General features: G+C 35.8%; 1 protein-coding gene across 1 annotated transcript; it reads right to left on the bottom strand.

Annotated features, from left to right (window-relative positions):
- Positions 1-834: 834 nt before the first annotated feature.
- Positions 835-12,013, bottom strand: LOC132627609 (uncharacterized). The gene is made up of 23 exons (XM_060343040.1): positions 11,703-12,013; positions 11,329-11,392; positions 10,431-11,066; positions 9,479-9,720; positions 9,277-9,351; positions 9,058-9,192; positions 8,618-8,736; positions 8,231-8,536; positions 6,639-6,726; positions 6,418-6,523; positions 6,219-6,332; positions 5,371-5,534; positions 5,156-5,276; positions 4,725-4,949; positions 4,453-4,643; positions 4,114-4,281; positions 3,922-4,027; positions 2,803-2,940; positions 2,195-2,356; positions 1,915-2,115; positions 1,619-1,813; positions 1,459-1,530; positions 835-1,341 (listed from the first exon to the last, which is right to left on the bottom strand). Exons 2-23 carry the CDS (start codon positions 11,374-11,376, stop codon positions 1,189-1,191), a joined length of 3,765 nt encoding a protein of 1,254 aa, XP_060199023.1. The 5' UTR covers positions 11,377-11,392; positions 11,703-12,013; the 3' UTR covers positions 835-1,188.
- Between the last annotated feature and the right edge of the window lie 6,759 nt (positions 12,014-18,772).

The following is an 18,772-nucleotide window of genomic DNA, read 5'->3' as shown; positions in this document are numbered from 1 at the left end:
ACAACATGTGCACGTTTGATGATGTATCGTCTTCTTTGCTCCAATACAGTAACTTGTATAGTACATTGCCATTAAAAACGTTAGGTACGTAAAGGATTTCGGGGAAGGTCATAGGTCAATATTTAATGTTTTTTCGTTCTTTTTCTTCTTGCTTAGGAAATTGTAATCAATTTCATAGTTGCTTCTAGTTATAAATTTTAAATTTATGTATTTAATTATAATTTGTATAATACTCTGCCATTTAAAACATTAGGTACGGTTAAGGATTCTAGGAGGGCCATGGATCCAACTTTAATACTTAGTTTTTGTATTTTGCTTAATCTGTTTCAGAGTTGCTTCTATTGGGATACCTGTGAGTATTAATAATTGTCTCTTTATATAATTTTGAACAATGGTCGTTTTCTTAATGTGAAATCCAAGCCTGATTCATCCTTCATGATGAACTATTTAATGTTAAGCCACCCATTTCATGTTATTTCACACTCAAAATTCCAATGCTTTGCATGCAAGAAGTGTTATGATCTCCATTGAGATTTGGTATTATGAATTGTTTCTTATGTAATCATGAAAAAACTGTGTCAGACTCTGAACTTCAGTTAATGGGAAGAATCCCCTTATTTAAAGGTTCTTTGGATAGTACGCTAAACTCTCTTTCTTACGCGAGACATTAAAAGTGTTAACTACCGAAGCTTTTCCAACTTGTCCATCTTTGAATAAGTATTGCAGTTAAATCAGTTAACAAAATGAGTGTCAAAAAATTGAAGTAGGAACTGTCAAAGTGATTCTTGAATGCTTCTACTTGTGTAGATGGAGTCATCATGGAAGAACGCAATATATGTGGAAAAGATACTTAACATGATCTAGATATAGACAAAATGTGAATTACAAACTATACGTCTTATATTATTAATACAGCTGGAGCAGTAGAGTCACCTGCTCCCACAACAAAAATGACTGTGTATGAGATACTATATCCTATTCTCTTGTAGCAGGCCTAAAACCATAAGAGAGCACATCTTCTAATGATATATATTCCAAACAGCGCCTACATGGTCCCCTAATCCGAGGCGAATCCACCTGTAGACTATAGGCTATAGGCTATGGCTATGACACCCTTCAATTTTCGTTTCCGGAACAAAAAAGAAACAAAAGAATTAAAATGAATAGGACATCTATACATAATTACATCTAGTAATAGTAAGTTGATCCTTTGTTATTAGAGGCATCCCGACAAAGCATTGATCGCACCTCAAGAATGGACCTTGGTGGCTCAAGGTCTTTCTCTTGAAGCGAATTGCCTAAAAGCTGCTGCATCTGAGAGGCAAAGGTATCATCCAAGATCTGCAAATGGCAAGTACATAAAATGATGAAACATATAGTAATTGAATGCACTTTGTCCTAGAATAGTGATATAAACTTTATAGTTCATAACTAGCAAAATGAAATGTTGCTACTTACAGAGACTGCAATTCGCGAGCCCTTGTACCAAGCCCGGTTCTCTTTCCTGCTCTCTAGAAAACTCAGCACATCCTGCAGAAGAGTGAAATTAATAATAATTTTCTCACGAAAATGAACAAAGCTGTCAACCGTAAGTTCAACCAACACAGGCAACACTAACCTGTCCCATCCTGTCCCAGTAACCTCGGCAACTTGCAATGAATACGTTAGGCTCAAATATGGTGTAAAGGTGGTTTATGGTACTTGTAAGTTGCTCCTTCAATGGCTGCATCTTAAATCTTATATCCGATTCTATGACATTCTCCTTGGAATCTTGTAAGATTTTCTTCAACTTTGTGTTGTTCTGCAGCTTCGTCTGAAGGAGGAAAAGTGATAATTGTTTAGTAGTCGGTCTACAGCCTATCTGCTTGGATTCCTTTTAAATTTAGATTTAACCAAAATGTAGAGCAAACTTACATTTTCTGCAAGCTTTTCAATGACTGCTTGCACATAATTTCTGAATTTAGATCGAAGCATCACCGTCACCTCACTCAGGCGCTCTCCAGGTGCGGTGTTTCCTCCTTCAGGGATACATGAACCCCAAGACTTAAACTGCTGCTCTATTTTTGGTCGCAGAATGTCTAGCATCCTCTTCATTGAATTCAAAAGAATGCCCAGCTGAAAGGAGGAACGTGTTTCAGGCCTAAATATATGAAATATAAAACGTGATGAAGGGCAGAAAAACAAGGATACTTGCATCATCTGGCACAATATATGGGCAAACTGATCTTTTGGCAAGTTTTTGCACATATTTGAGGCCAAATTTCTTGGGTGTCAAGTTCTCCTTTAACGGAGACAACACATCTGCATATTGCTTCTCCAATGCATCCAGAATTGCCTTCTCAACATCAGCAATGGCCTTTATGACAACAAGAGAGATAAAAAGAAAATTTTTAACTATAAAACAAAATAGTTAGTTTCAAATAACCAAAAAATGTAAAATGAAGCGAGAAAGGAGAAAAATGCAAGGAAATAAAATCCCGACGTTCTTTCCTTTTCATAGAATGTTACAATATGGAAGTCTAAATATACCAGTCCTGTTTCTAGGTTTAATAAATAAATCAACTCTGGCAAACAGAAGAAAGATAATGAGAGTACCGGGGAAGTGATGTCCAGTTACTACTGTTTCACTGTCAATTTAGTCAGTTAACAACCCCTTTTGACTGTTTATAATGGGGCAGGAAAAAAAAAAGGCAAAAGGCTTTTCAGCAAATGGTGGACAAAAAATCCCCCCCCCCCCCCCCCCCCAAAGCCATTTTCGTGCACTGAGTAGTAAAAGAGAAACAAGAAAAATCAGGGACATACATTCTCCAATGCAAATGTGTATTCCGGCCAGCGGCTGATGATGATCACATAGTCATTTAGGGTTCCTTTCAGGCGCTCGTACATTTCATCAACAAATGGGGTTGTTGAATGCTGTGTTTTCACTCCTGACCATTTAACCTGTGAGATAATGGAGCCCATTATTCAGCAGCAATCAGGAAGAATGAAGGACAGAGCAGATCAGCAGAAAGTGAAAACCAATGACAACAGAACTCCTAGATTACTTGAAGCAGAACTAAAAAAGCTGTCAGTAGCGTAAATAGTCAAATTTTCTTTCCATGTAAGCAAGCAAAACAAACTAAGATCCCCCCATTGCTAAATGTACGAATTGGCCCATTTACAATTTCTTTTTTTTTTTTTTTAAAAGGCAACAAATTTGAACCTTAGTTATTAGCAATTACAATGTCTGTTTAGTTGCTAAATTTAAGTTGAAAACTTCCACAATAAGAAACTTACCTCCAAATTAAACCTGCACAGAGTGCATGATTTCTACACTCTCTTCTTATTTTAAAATTTCATTTTCCTCTCAAACACACCCAATGCAATAAAATCAATCTGATTCTCCTAACTTCATTGCAAAATTATCAAGAAAAGCATTCTAGCAAGTATCTTGACATCCAAATGAAGACTCAATGTTTTCAAGCTCCTCCTATGCTTCTGTTAGGCTACTGAAAATTAAGAAGCCTAATCTAGATTTTAACATATCATCCCTTTGATTCCTGGATCCATTTGAAATCTACATCCAGCCTCTGCCTACCCTGCGAATTTCATTTTTGATAAGGACCTACATTGCGAATTTAAATGCAAAGCGCAGCATAATAGAGAAGCTACAAGCATGTTTAATGAAAAGGCATTGACCAGCTCAATCCAAAAGATCAAATGCAAATTAGAATAATCAATTAAAAGAATATAGCACAGTGCAAGATTATGCCAAGTGGGAGGCTAAGTTTGATGCAAACGAATTGCTGTCTGGGAAAATAATCACACCAAACACAGATCATATGAGATGTGGTTCATCATAATGGAGGGATACTAGAGAATAGATACATGTGTTTCACCAAGGGTTTAAAACAGTGCCTGCAAAAGCCTCAGTTAGTGTACCTTATCAAGCCTGCAAGATTCCAGCAAAGAGAGCCGTTTATCCTGGATCCATAGGATGATATACAAATGGAACAACTCTTTTGCATCAACTCCTCCTTTAACGGGTCTGCACAGGTCATTTCACCAAAAAAGTACACCATTTAGCATATAGATCTTATGCATTAAAAAGTGCACCTATGAGACAAGACTTACTTAATATTCCAGCAGGCAAGATCCCTCTGAAAATCTGCTGTTGCAATGACAAGATCAGTCACATGGGGAGAAGGGCCAGCAGGGGGGCAAGCGATCAGGAATGCACGCAATCTACAGCAAAGTTCTGCACTATATATGGCTGAAGAAAGATTTGGCAAGTCTATGAAGCTGCACACAGAGAATTGAAAACATTGAAGAGGTTAGGAATGTTGCAAGAAATGACAACTAATGGAAAAAAACTTGGTATTGAATTTGTTGATTGTACAAGAAAATGCTTCGCAGTTTTATGCATGAACGGAGAAACGCACATGTAATAGTATAGTTAGAAATTAGAAATACCTTGGAAGTATATTTTGATTGTGGATCTCTATGTCAGTAAAAACCTCATTTCTTATATTCATACAGAGTGACTTCATCTTTTGATAAGCAGTAGACAAGGTAACAGCATCCATCAGGAGTCCTTCATTATTCCCGCTGACATATTCATCTGTCTCTGTCAAGTGCCGTCTTGATCTTTTCTTAGCAGCAGCCTGTGCAATCAAATATTTATGCCAAAAATTGCAGATAACAACAGATGATATATAGAGATAGATATGTGCCAGCTTCCAGACCTGGAAATAGCTGTACAGTGTGTTCTGAGTTTCAGGAGATAATATGTCATGAAGTAGAGAAAATAGTTTAACAGCAGGCTCCAGTGCAGGTGGTACAACCCCCGTAGCTGGTTTGAAGACATCTATTATCCCTGATGGTGTTGACTCATCCAAGGACTTGTAGTTCTCAAAAACCAATGCAAAAATCTGTTCAATCTGGTCCTCCGTTTCCCCCAAAATACGATTCTGTAAGTAGCAAGCAAACACTGTGCAATGTTAGTAGTTATGAGATATATGTGGGCAAATTGTAGACCATTCTCTTATAAAGAAACACAGACGTAGAATGCACTTTGAAGTCACAGAATAACTTGGAATCTTAAAGACACAAAATAGCATCAATGTCCAATCTGCAATAGGGAATACATCAGATTCAATTTGTTTACAAGTGTTACCTCTTGATGACTAAGGGTGCTCTTAGAACGGCCCTTCATTATTACAGGCAACAAAAGATCATGCACAACTGTAAGACAATCAGCAGTTGGTGTTGCGACATCCATTACATATGAAAGATACCTGCACAATTGATGTTGCAAAATTATTGCGCACATAATAAGGAAGCAAATAACTCCTCCAGCGCCTAAAACAAGCAAATGTAAATGTATTGTACCTTAATCTAGTGTATGCATCAGAAACTCCATAGTATGATGCAAATTCAGTGAGTAACCATTTCCATGGACCATGTAGTGTCAAATTTCTTTGTTGGAATTGCTGAATCTTCATTGCAACTTCAAGTACCAGGTCATAAGCAACAGTTTCTGCAACTGAACCACACTATGATCGGAAGAAACCAAAAAGTGTCAGATTACAGAAAATTATTACATGTGATTGTGCTTTCATTTTCTCCCCATACATTTTGAGCAGGGGATGTCACAGCAAATCATTGCCGTTTGGACATGGTTTGAAACCCCAAATCATGCCTTTTTGGATGATTTGGCATTTCATCCCCTGGTTTGAGACCATGAGATGAAATCGCATGTCCAAAAGCTGATTTCAAACCATGGTTTCAAATCGCATGTCCAAACGCCTACATATATAATGGCCAGAAAATAAAAGTTCATATATAAATTTCCACTGAAGAACTCCACTAAGATAACAAAAGATAATAAGAGGAATGCATTATCAATCATGAATTCAACGACAGAGGTCCTGGAAATATCATTTAAATATACAGTCACAGGAAATAAACAAGTCAGCTTCATATCATTGTAATTAAATGTGTGTGTGTGTGTGTGTGGGGGGGGGGGGGGGGGGGGAGACACGCCCAACTTCCACGGAAGTCCACAAATACTGATTTGAAAATAAGCTTATCTTGCATTCTTATTGCTCTTTTGCCCTCTCCAAATACAAACTTTAGAAGCAATTCATTAAGCATAAATTACATGAAGCCGATGCAGAGAAACAAGTCTTTACTCTTCCTTCAGTTGTAGAAATGCTTGTAAACATGACAGAACTCACCTTAAGATGACTATTTTCATCAAATGTTGTTGAGTAATTAATAAAGAGTTGCACTTTGCCAACAAGCTCATGCTCTGGTTCGCGATAGACAGACCACCATCGTAGTTTCTCACCCTGAATGAAACTTTACTGTAAGCATCACGAGCTAACTGAAGCAATAATTGCAGTCGATAACTAAGTTGAATTCAGACAGGTTTACCGGTTCTTCAGCAATGGTGGCAACTTGAGCAAGGACACGGCCATAATGCTTTCCCTTGGAATCCAGGACTTCAACAATTAGGTCATCTCCAAGACTATCTGGAAAGCTGTAAAGATGTTCACATCACAATCCAAATATTATAGCAGTTCTTTAAATACAAAAGATGCATTTAACAGAATTCAATAGAAAGAAAACAGGATGACAGCCAAAGAAAAACTTACAAAATGTGGGTTTCGCCTGATCCAGGTTGCATTTTGATAGCATCCTCTTCCATTGAACTTTTTAGTCGTAAGAAGCAATAGTATGTCTCTGATCACATATTAGGTTTCTTGGGTCAGATAACATATAGCAAACAGAATCATTATATTTTATATGTTCTAGTAAAAATAAAGTGCCTCTATGGTCACAGAATTTTTGTGCCACACATACCCATGTAAAGTGAGAGAGTATGAAAGGTGAATAGGACTAAAGAAAGGTCACATACATACAATTTTCTCATAAGACCAACTATTTCAGACCCACTGTTTAATTGAGAACAATGCAACAACTTGAACTGGCAATTTATTTCTTTTTGCATTTTTAGTCTTGTTAGCTTGTTAACATCAATTAATATTGTAAAATATCTGCGGGGCAAGCTGGCCCGAACACCGCGGTTAGAAATAGAATCAGAAACCATCTCCCATTTATTTTTGCACTGCAGGGGTGTCTGCGAGTATCTGTTTACACATAATGGTTTATTATGGCTTATTCACTTTCGTTGTTTTCATTTTCATAATTGCTTTGAATTGTTTAACCGTATCTAACCTTTTCTATGCTTTTTCTTGAGCCGAGGGTCTTCCGGAAACAGCCTCCCTACCTAAGGTAGGGGTAAGGTCTGCGTACAATCTACCCTCCCCAGACCCCACATTGTGGGACTCACTGGGTATGTTGTTGTTGTTGTTGCAGGGGTGTATCTCAGATATGGCAGCTATTTTGACCATCACGGGGTTTCAGTGGGTTATGCGAGGCAGCTCCTACTCCTTACAACCTTCTAAACTATTGGAACAGCTCAGGAATAGACAAATAATAAGCAAAGTGCTGGAATACCATTCCTGCTAGCATTTTGCAGACAATACTGAAAGAGAGAACTCAAGATGTTTTCGAAGACAAAAATAGCCTCACCAGAAGATCAAACTGAATTGTTTTTTGCTATAATCATTTTGGTGTAAAAGAAGAATATGTAGATGATGAGGTAAATATAATAGGACAGGGATACACAGTGTGTGTGTGTGTGTGTGTGTGTGTGTGTGTTTGGATTTCGGGGCTACGGATGAAAATACTGTTGCAGCACCAACTTAGTGCTCTTTTAATACAATTATTACCTCCTTAAAAAAGGCATATGACGTGCGAGGGACCAGCTAAAGAAATCATTCATATGGTAAAAAGCAGACTAATCACACTATAGACAGAAGTATTTCGTCATCTTGGAAAAATGATGTTAAACAAGAATGAATCTCTTTCACATACTATGATACTACAAAAGTCTTATGAATGTATACCTGATACTTGATGATTAAGGAGGATTAACATGTCCATATTGTAAGTGAAACAACTATTTACAATGGATAGATTTTTGATAATTTATCCATTTAATAAATGAGGATGTTGAGATAATTTTGTCAGGAACAGCTGAAACTAAATGCTTAGAACAATAAGTTGTTACTTTATCTCCAATGGGTCAAAAGTGACAAGGAGCTACAGGATGAGTGATACCTAAACTAGCAATACAAGAATAAACATTCAAGAGCAATGAACTAGACATGAACTTCTTTACCTTGAACAGCATCATAAGACGATGGACTGCTGCGGAGAGATGTCACACCAATTTTCAGGAGTCCGGAAACTTGCTTTATATATTGGGTGCTCGCCTGCATGTATGCCAAACTCTGGCGCGAGAAGGAACCATTTGCAGGCACACGAGGGGAAAAATGGACTTTGCAAATCGCTCGCCATCCGGAAGAGATTGATGACCGCATATTGGATAGGTGATATCTAACAGAATCCATCTTTATTTTTGGTGTTTTTAAGGAAGAAAAACTGCAGCCGGTAGGTGGGTCCAGGCCCATTTTAACCTTTCTAACTGCAAAATCAGAAAAAAGGTTAAAGAGAGAATCTTCAGTAGTATTACCCAGAAATATTACAGGTAAATATCATGGATTACCTTGGATCTTCATCTTCCCAACCATTTGCTTAGGTTTTGGGGCAGCCGCTTCCTTAGGAAGCTCGGAAGAGCGATTCGCCATTAATTCCTCCTCTGATTGCAACAGAACTTGCTGTAACCTGTAAATCCATATAGGAGACGAGAGTTTTTAGCCATGAAAGTGAAAAACAGACATGATTAAATGAGTTCTTCATTTACAAAGGCACAACACAAAAAGCCTACATGCACACAATATATAAGTTAAACACTTCCATCAAGATTTACTGCTAGAATGTGATCAAATCATTCAGTTTTAGCTGGTGGCCAAAAATTTTACTCAACCGTTGTCCTTTTTTCCTTCTACATCTCAGTGTGTGTTATAGATTTCATCTCAAAATGACGCTAAACCAGAAAAGATCATAGCAACTGCTCAATAGCGTGCAATAGGAGAAAAAACTGACCTAAATGAATTCCTTAGGAGAGCACATTCACTCTCCAAAAACATCGGAGCTTCTATGCAACCCCTAGCCCAAGCATGCAGGCAAAGCCGAACACACGCATCATAAGCAAGCACGCGATGCCATGGGCCCAGTGCACTGTATTGGATAGAAAATCATCACTGATAATACTGGAGGAGTAACTATACATTGGAAATTTGTTTGTGTTACCAGTAACGATACCTGGCATGAAAAGTTGGAAGGCGAGCAGGATAAGAAACCGACGGCCCTCCACTTTCTGCAGCAGCAGCAGTCGTTCTGAAAAATAGGTGTAATATATATAAGCTGAAATTCAGGAAATATTGTGCTTTCAAAGAAGAAAGGCATTAATAAGGCCCATGAAAAAGATATAGCTTTAGATTTTGTAACTGGTTCGCGAACAAACCTCACAGGTGAGTCAGAATGATTTGGAACCTTGACCTGGTGGTTTATGCCAGAAGAAATGTTACTATCTGCCATAGTTGAGAGACCACTATCTTCTGCCATAGATTGCACATTAGCTGTGCTGGAGGCAGGGATCCGTTCATCAACTTCTTTGATTTCAGCAGCAGAACCGCAAAATGGAGGTGCACTGGGAACATCTTCATCAGAAGCGACCTTCTTCTGTAAATTCCCAGAGGTCATATCCTGCAAGCGATTGAATTAGCTTCACACAAGTGTGGACATTCTCTAAAAGATATGAGGAACCACGTGCTACATGAGAAAAGTTCCATTGCAAAAGTAGAACAAATTAATTCAACTGAGAAACATTCTGCAAATTGGAAAAGGAAAATGTGGCCATCAATAATAGCTAATCAGACTATCCTTCCGTCAAACATTAATCTTATGCCATTAGAATGAAGCACGGCCTTAATAAGCAGCAAGTTCAAAATTTTATACTAAACATGGATCCTCATCAATTTTCAGTGGTTGTAAATCTGCAAAGCTTACTAGGAACATTCATGAGAAATATGGAAATTTATCCAGCTGATCCAATAGTCAGATATCATTGAAGATATGATGCATTTGATGATACATTTAACATGCTTTATGTTGTTCAGTTCTGCCACTAAAGAAGTCTTTGAATATCATAACAAAAATACCCAAAATGATTCATCGGCACTGTTACAATGCACAGAATCTAGCGTAAGAGTAACATTAGTGAGGAACATTATATTATATATTCCTAAAAGGACTTCTTTAATAATCCATATGTTCCTAAGAGGATATCTTTGAAAGACTGATTCAATTTTGGATGATAACATCGTAGCATAATTCAGTGTAACTCCATTTTCGAAGAATACATTAATTTAACAATTGGAAACTCAATTTGAAACATAGCTAAAGCAAATTAATACCTTTTGAGTCTTGTTTCCTGCATTCAATTTCGAAGGAACGCTGGATGCATACCCCTCAGATGCATAATTTGTTGATCGTGGAATCGTTCCATTATTTGTCCCAACTTGGGTGGAGGAGAACTCAGAGCTTGCAGCAGAATCAGAAGATTCCTCCTCGGTATAAACACTACTTCCAATCGGATATCTATTAGCTCCTCTCATCAACAATCTATCCACCACATGTCCACGGCCTCTCCCCAACGTCTCCATCGACGAACTAACATCATCAGAATACATACTATCACTTGCATACTGCGCCCCACGCCTCGGTGGGAGATTATAGTATCTCTGAGTGGCTGCAGCAGTACTAGGAACTCTGTCATCATGTGGCGATGAATCCAACGAGTATCTCCCCCCGTAAACCTCCTCTTCCGAATCAGTGTTCATGTCATTATCAGAAGCTGATGCGCTTAAATCTAAATCTCCAGGTATAACTCTAGATACCGGAATAACCCCTGATAGATGACCACTTCGGAATTTGGAAGGGGGTGGAAGTCCGACATTGCGACCGCCATTTCTCATGGTACCAATAGGATCAAGAATTGATCTTTGGCTTGAAATAGAGTGAGGAACTTCCTTTGTCTGCTGCCCAGAACCCTGAATTTTAAGTTCAATTTTCAAACAACGCAACAAAAATCAAGAATCAACCACTTCATAAACGTCACATCATTTGCTGAATTTCAAAATTTAAAATCAAGAGTCAGTCACACAACAGGACAAAAGAAAATGGTGACATCATAAAATTGAACTTCAAAATTTGAAATTTCAAGAATATAGGGAAACCCCACTTAGACAAAAGGTCAAAACCCAAATAGAACCAAAAGATAAATAGAAAAATGAGGGAATTAAGAAAAGAGACCTCTCTAACCCACTTGAGGGCGTTATTATCAAGACCCTCAGTGAACATCTGTTTCTGGAATCGCCTGAGTAATCAAAAAAAACAACAACCCCAGTAAGAAAAAATCACAATGCATCACTTACCTTAAAAAGCAAAACAACAAAAAGGCTATATCTTATACACAAGAATAAACAAATACATTACCAGAATGTAACAGAGGACTGAGAAAGTATTGCAGAAAAGATAGAAGAAGAAATCAGCAAAATCTGATCTACAGAGAGAGAGAGAGAGAGAACCAAAAAATATACTCAAAATACCCAGAAACCAGAAGTAAGCTTATCACTGCTTAAAAAAACTCATAGTAATAAAATAATGAATGTGGTCGGTTCTTGTACCTTAAACGGTGTCGTTTTCTAAGGAAGCATGTTACAGAATAGTGTTACTTCTTCACTGGGGTTTTGCGTGAATAAAAAGAAAAAAAATAACAAAAAATGGCAGAAGAAGGGGGGAATTGTTACATGGTTAGCCGAAAAGTAATGAGCAAGTACAAATGGTGAGTGGTTGGAGAAAAACAAAAGTGGAGTCGAACGTTGTAATGGGAACAACCTTTACTGCGCTTTGTTTTCCCGCTTTGCTTAAACGATAAAGAAAACACTCACATGGGTATGGTGGTAGGGACCCACAAGGTCGCACTTCTCTCTCTCTCTCTCTTTCTGGTTTTTTTCAAATTTCTAGTTATAATATAAGGTCTCATTTCCACATTTGACCCTTGAGAATTGAAATTTTGTAGTATCCTTTTCTTCATTTCTCATTGGGACCCATCTTTTGCATAGATAAACCTATTTGAGGATGCTTATTGAGGAAGGATGGTTGAAATTTATATTTTTCGGTAGATTAAGTCGCTTTAAAATCTGCTACAGATTCATTAATCGTTCAAGCTTTATACATATAGAATTGAAGTTAGGTTTGATATGTATTACGTGTGCAACTAGAACTTTAGACATTTAGGTCTAAAGTTAAATTAGCCTATCCGTAACTTCGAATCTATGTGTCTGAATTTTGAACCTACCATGCATAAGCTTAAATTCAAATATCTGAAGATGGTAGCTCAACTCTGAAGTTGGTTCAAAAAGCAACAAAATAACTTGCCATTTAAGAAGAATAAGCTAAGGAGGAGCAAATATGTTTTGTCTGAAGATTGTTAACACTACACGTTAAATATTATTTTAAAAGAAAAATGGATATAGCGTAAATAGTGAGTTGGAAACTTGCCATCACATGAAAATTTTATCTTTAAAAAAAAAATCTCCTTATCCACGGTTTTACTATTTGTAGAGTTTGAAATAGAAAATTATGATTAATATATGTGACTTATACCTTTCGGAGGTAATTGTTCTTCCTCCGACATATTTAGAACACCTACTTATGTTTTTGTCGAAAATCTTGTCTATTATTTTTCTAAGTAAGTTAACTAACTTTATTAGCACTAGTATGATAAGGTAACCAAGTTAATTTTAAATTATAGGTACCAATTCACATAGTGTCTATCAGAGTAATCCGGGGGTAATTAAGTGGATTTCTTATGAAGAATACTGCTAGAAAATCTGAAACTTTTTATATTCAATTTATCACAAACTTCTCGTCATTTTTTTGAAACAGAACGAAAAAATGAGAAAAAATATTAAGACAGTTAATAGACTTTCCCATTAGAATCAATTACAAGTTAATTTTCGTTAACATAATCGTTTGAAAAATGATTAGAAAATAAAAAAGACTCAAAATCAATTGTTTCAACATGATATCAAAATCCGAATCAATTCTTTTTTTTTTCTTTTTTCTTTTGTTGAGAATTATGATACTTCGAGAACTTACCCTTAAAAAAAGATTCACTTAAACGTGTAATGATGCTGCTTTAAAGAAAGAGTAAATTGGTGTGTTGACTTGGTGGAGCCTCATCGGTTACACCAAACTTTATCATGATTGTAACACTTTGTAACCATATGTTAGTATATATCAAGGAAAATTTGAAATTGTTGGAATATGGGCAATTTGGGTAATTCAATATGCAACGGTTACTTTTGTGACCATCAATCCTATGGAATGAACAAAAAATACAATAACGAACAACGAGAGAGAATATTGGTACTATTAGATAACAGAAAAGGTCTAAAAATACCCCTGAACTATTGAAAAAGGCTCATAAATATCCTCCTTACACCTTTTGGTCTAAAAATACCCTTCCATCCACCTTTTATGTCTAAAAATACCCTTAAGGTTTGTTTTTGGCTCAAATATACCCCTCAAACTAACAAGTTAAAATTAACTCTTTTAAAAAGCCAAATGGCAATTTGTAATTGGTCAATAATAAAATTCCGAATTTAAAAAAAAAATCCAAATTTAAAAAAAAAAAATTGCCAATAATAAATTTCCAGTAATTTAAAATTCCAGATTTAAAAAAAAAAATTGTCAATAATAAGATTCCGTAATTTACATATTTTTTTTAAAAAAAATTGTGTGGAAACTTAAAAATTTAAAACTAAAAAATTTAAAAATATGAACGAAACTGTTTTTTTTTGTTTTGCATTTTGTAAATTAATCAACGAAATATGTTTTTTTTTTGCATTTCATGAATAAAAAAACGAAATAGGAAATTATAATTTTTTTTTGCATTTCGTGTATTAAAAAACGAAATAGGATAAAAAAAAATTATTTTCGTTCATATAAAAACGAAATTGGAAAATTGGGCAAAATATATTTTCCAATTTTGTTTTTATATGAACAAAATTAATTTTTTTATCCTATTTCATTTTTCAATACACGAAATGCAAAAAAAAATTATAATTTCCTATTTCGTTTTTTTATTCACGAAATGCAAAAAAAAAAACATATTTCGTTGATTAATTCACAAAATGCAAAAAAAAAAAATCAGTTTTGTTCATATTTTTTAATTTTTAAATTAAATAATATATGTGTCCAATCACAAAATGCCATTTGGCTTTTTAAAAGAATTAACTTTAACTTTATTAGTTTGAAGGGTATATTTGAGCCAAAAACAAACCTTAAGGGTATTTTTAGACCAAAAGGTGGAAGGAGGGTATTTATGAGTCTTTTTCAATAGTTCAGGGGTATTTTTGGACCTTTTCCGATTAGATAATATAGACAAATGCTAATAATTTGAAAGAATAAAACATTGAGCAAGCTTATAGGTTGGGCATAGGCCACCATTTATTTTTTATTTAAAAAGTGAAAGGAAACGATAATACGAGACTTGCTAGGTAATTTAATCTTAACAGTTGAAAATAAAAGTAAAATATATATTATTTAACTATAATTAATTGATACTAAATGATTTGAAAGACATATCTTTTCATTTAATATTTGATCTTATGTAAGCACGGATGTAAGTAATTTTTTGGCAAATAGCGTCCTATAGCTTGCAGATTTTACTAAATTTCACTTTTTCACTCTTTTCATAACATGGGGTATTCAAAATCTGAAAACCGACTAGTTTAAAATTTAAAGTTTTTTTTTTTTTTTTTTTTGCAAGATGGCAGATTTCGACACAATAATTAGAAAAAAATGTGTTGAATAGCAACTCTATATTTTTGTGTCTCTATTAATGACACATTAAATTAGATTAACAATTACTAGTAAAACATAAAAGACCAATAATTGAGGTAAATTAATGATTCGTAGGAATGTCAGATGGTATAGTTGAAGTAGACATACGCACAAAGAGCTTATAATGGTACAATTTATGCGCACTTTAATTATTCTACTGAATACTTGCTGTCTTTCACCAGCATAAGTATCAAGTAACTCTGTCTATCAAAGTTCAAACAAATGAAAGAAATTACTGAGTAATTTTTATCTCTTGTGCTATTTACCTACTTCATTGATTGCTTGAAAGGACCATTACACACAAATATAAATGGAAGAATAATTTTGAACTTTTATAACATGAAATAACATGTTAAGTTCAAAAGGATTCAAAGCCGAAACTTAATTAACCTGCTAATACCTCTCTTTTTTTCATTTAACTAAAGCTTGGTGGCTTTAGTAATCTAGTAGGTCTATTCTATTCTAGCATTATAGTGTTGACGCCATTGACATTAAACAAAATCAATGAAGAATCAACTTTAATTTGAACTTCAAAAAAAGCCGCAGTTGCCCCGTTTGTCCATAGATACCAAAAAAAAAAAAAAAAAACTTTTTTTTTTTTTGAAATTTTGGAGTTGTGTTTGGCCATAATTTTTGAAATTTATAGTTTTTGATGAAATGTAGTTGTAAAAAAGTGAAAAAAAAATTTGAAAAACAAATTTTTTGAGTTTTTGGTATTCCGAAAAACAACTTCAAGTTGTATTCAGAATTCTCATGGCCAAACGCTGATTCAAGAAAAAAGTGAAAAAAAATTCCGAAATAAAGTGAATAATTCTTATGGCCAAACGGGGGCTATTTATTAGTGGGGCCAAAACTTTGGTTTTGTTCTTTATTACTTCAACCATAATGTATACCCTACATAAAAAGGTTTAAAACATAAACAAAACTACTCACTAATCTTTTCCAATGATACAAACTCCTTTTTTGTTGTTGTTGTTTTTTTTTTTTTTTTTTTTTTGAAGTACCGAGGAGCTCTAATGCCTTTTGTAACCTTTTTAACATAATTACTAACATTAAAGGAGTGAATATTCAATTAATCTGTACGTAGTTAAAGGTTACTTGAATTCAAATTCGTGAATCGTGATGCTACTATTCAATTTTTAGAAACTTTTCTATGAATTCAAAAAGCCTTTTTTGTCCAGAGGTTTATGTTACAACAGTTCATTTCAGGATTGATTTCTTGGTAATTATATTTTGCCGGCGGTTAATTAGAGCTTAATTATTCGAACAGATTTTCAACTTTGCTGATAATGACATACCGACATAATCAAACTACATTGCTGTCATTTTAGCGTAAAAGGCCAATTGTTTCAACTTGATTATCAGCTTATAATATAGCATATATTGCTGCCAAAGAGCCTATCAACTCTTCTGCATTCAAATTAAAGCACCCTTAATAATTTCTCCAACATGGAAAGAAACAGTTAATTAACAAGTTAATCCAGTAGCGTCACCCCAACGAGAGGTACAGTGAAGTGTCAATAGTTCTAACTAGAAATCTCGAGTTCGAACTTCAGATATTAAAAAGCCTTTCGAAGGAGGAGTGCAACATATCCTTCTTAGTAGACATTTGTATTAAAAATTAAAATTATCGAGTCAGTGGATTTCGAATTACCATGAAAAAGAAGTAAAAGAGGAAAAGACAACACACCCAAATACTTATCTTTTTTTTGCGCTGATTGCCTTTCTTTTGGGATGACCTTTAATTTTTGCACCTACAATTGGTGGTTTTTAATTTTTGCCCTTCGCCTAAAACCCCGAGATTCTGGGTTCGAACCCCAGCTTAATTTTAAAAAAAAAAAAAAAAAAAATCGCAAGGCAGAGATTTGGATTCGCAAGGCAAAATTTTGCCTTCAAAACTCTGCCTGAAGGCAGAATTCTGCCTCAAGGCAGAGAACAAGTTGGTTTTGCAGGCTTAGTGGAAGTTGTGGCTAATGCTGAATGGAAGAACCCAAGAAGTGGCATAAACGAAGCTCAATAAAGGAGAGGGAAAAGCTAAGAAAGAAGAGGAATCCTAAAGTGATTACAAAAAGCTGCAGTTAGCTCCTATACAAATAAGCTAGGTTACGGTCAAGAAGCAGTAAGCACCACAAGCCACATTAATGTGTAAAATTCTCAATGCTACTAACTACTATACTCAAGCTGGCTACACAATGACTGAAGTTTTTCACACGCACAAATACTCCAAGCAGATGTATGTGAAGCTAAGAGGGCAGTTCCAAAGAGTCACCTGGAAGAAAAATTCTACCTTAAGACAGAATTTTGCCCAAAAACTCTGCTTGAAACATGCAAAACTCAACCTTGCGAATCCAAACTCTGCCTTGCGATTTTTTCTTTTAGTTTTTGACTGAGCGGGGCTTCAAACCCGAAACCAAGAGATTTTTAGCGCAGGCCAAAAATTAAAGACCACCCCTAGCTAAGGGTAATCCTGCAAATTGCCCAATACTTACGGACTTCTAGCTGTTTAAACTTGATTTGATCTCTAAAACTAATTGATATTGTGATGTAACTTGGTAGAAAGCAACTATCAGTATGAAAAATGCAGATTCAATCACTATCAACTGAAACCAAGTTACATCACAGTATCAATTACTTACTTTTACAACTGTAATTTTCTGGGATCCTGACCTCAACTTTCTTGCATTTGACTACTTGTGGGTCAAGTAGTTTCCCAGTTGAGTATATTGCACACCATAAACATTAGATACATGTCATTTACTAAATAACAGATGTTTTTTATGACAAGGGAACATGCAGCCGCTACCCTTCGGGTGTGCACAGGGTAAACCTCGCTCAAGTGTAATAGCCCGCAAACTGCATGGTAGAGGTAAATCGCACTAGGCAAGCCCCGTGCGACGAGCTCGACCAAGAAAGCATGCCGAGGGATTTGAACCCAAGACTCCCAATTTGGAAGATTCATGCTCAACCAATTTGGCCACCCTTCCGGGTCTAAACAACATATGTTCTGTTTATGAGAGTTGTGGCTCTTCCTTTTTTGGATGACCAAGAAATCCGGAACCAACCATTAGGACCAACTGCAGCCTTCAAAACTCGGGGATAATGGTTCCACCCATATACCTTTCTCCACTTAAACGCCAAGCTTAGTTCGCATGGCGCAGGGCTAAATCCTGAGTCACACGTCCCTCAACTCTAAGCCTGGGCGCTTGAGTTGTGGGTCATTTTCTAACAAATATTTGGTGACCCAAGGCAGATCTCAGGACAATGTGGTCCCTTTCTCCGGTGGAGCCCAGATGTTCAAATCAAAGTGGAGTAGACCAACTCACTGGTCCCTCATACCACAGCATGGAAAAGGACTACAAAAGATAGGAGCTGCGAAAGAATCTGAATGTCCAACCCAGAACCTTAATACAATGAGACCATTTGAAGATTCCACCACCGATGAAGGAATGGGACCGGACAACCAGCCAATATATCTCTATGAAGATTCCACCACTTACAAACCAACTGTTGTTTATACACCAAGTTAAAAGGAAGGGTTCGACATTGAAGTTTGAGGTCAGCTACCCATTCCAGCTGACTTGAAAAAATCATGTATCATCAAGCAAATTTCTGAATCAGTAGGTTTCCCACACAATGGGAATTCTTCTTCTACCTCACTTCTCCTGGTCCCATGGAACTTTTGGTGCATTATAATGCTTCACCAAAGGATACCGAGATCACAATGGTACCAATAGAATGTCAAGTTTCACAATATATCACCAACATATGTTGGTTTTACCAAAAGTATGTCCAATCAATAACAAAAAATACGGTGAACAAGAGAAAATTATAAACAGGAACAACG

Source organism: Lycium barbarum, chromosome 2 (assembly GCF_019175385.1).
Source record: "Lycium barbarum isolate Lr01 chromosome 2, ASM1917538v2, whole genome shotgun sequence".
NCBI lineage: Eukaryota > Viridiplantae > Streptophyta > Magnoliopsida > Solanales > Solanaceae > Lycium > Lycium barbarum.
The sequence above is the reverse complement of the archived record's forward strand: the minus strand, read 5'-3'. Positions and strand labels throughout refer to the sequence as shown.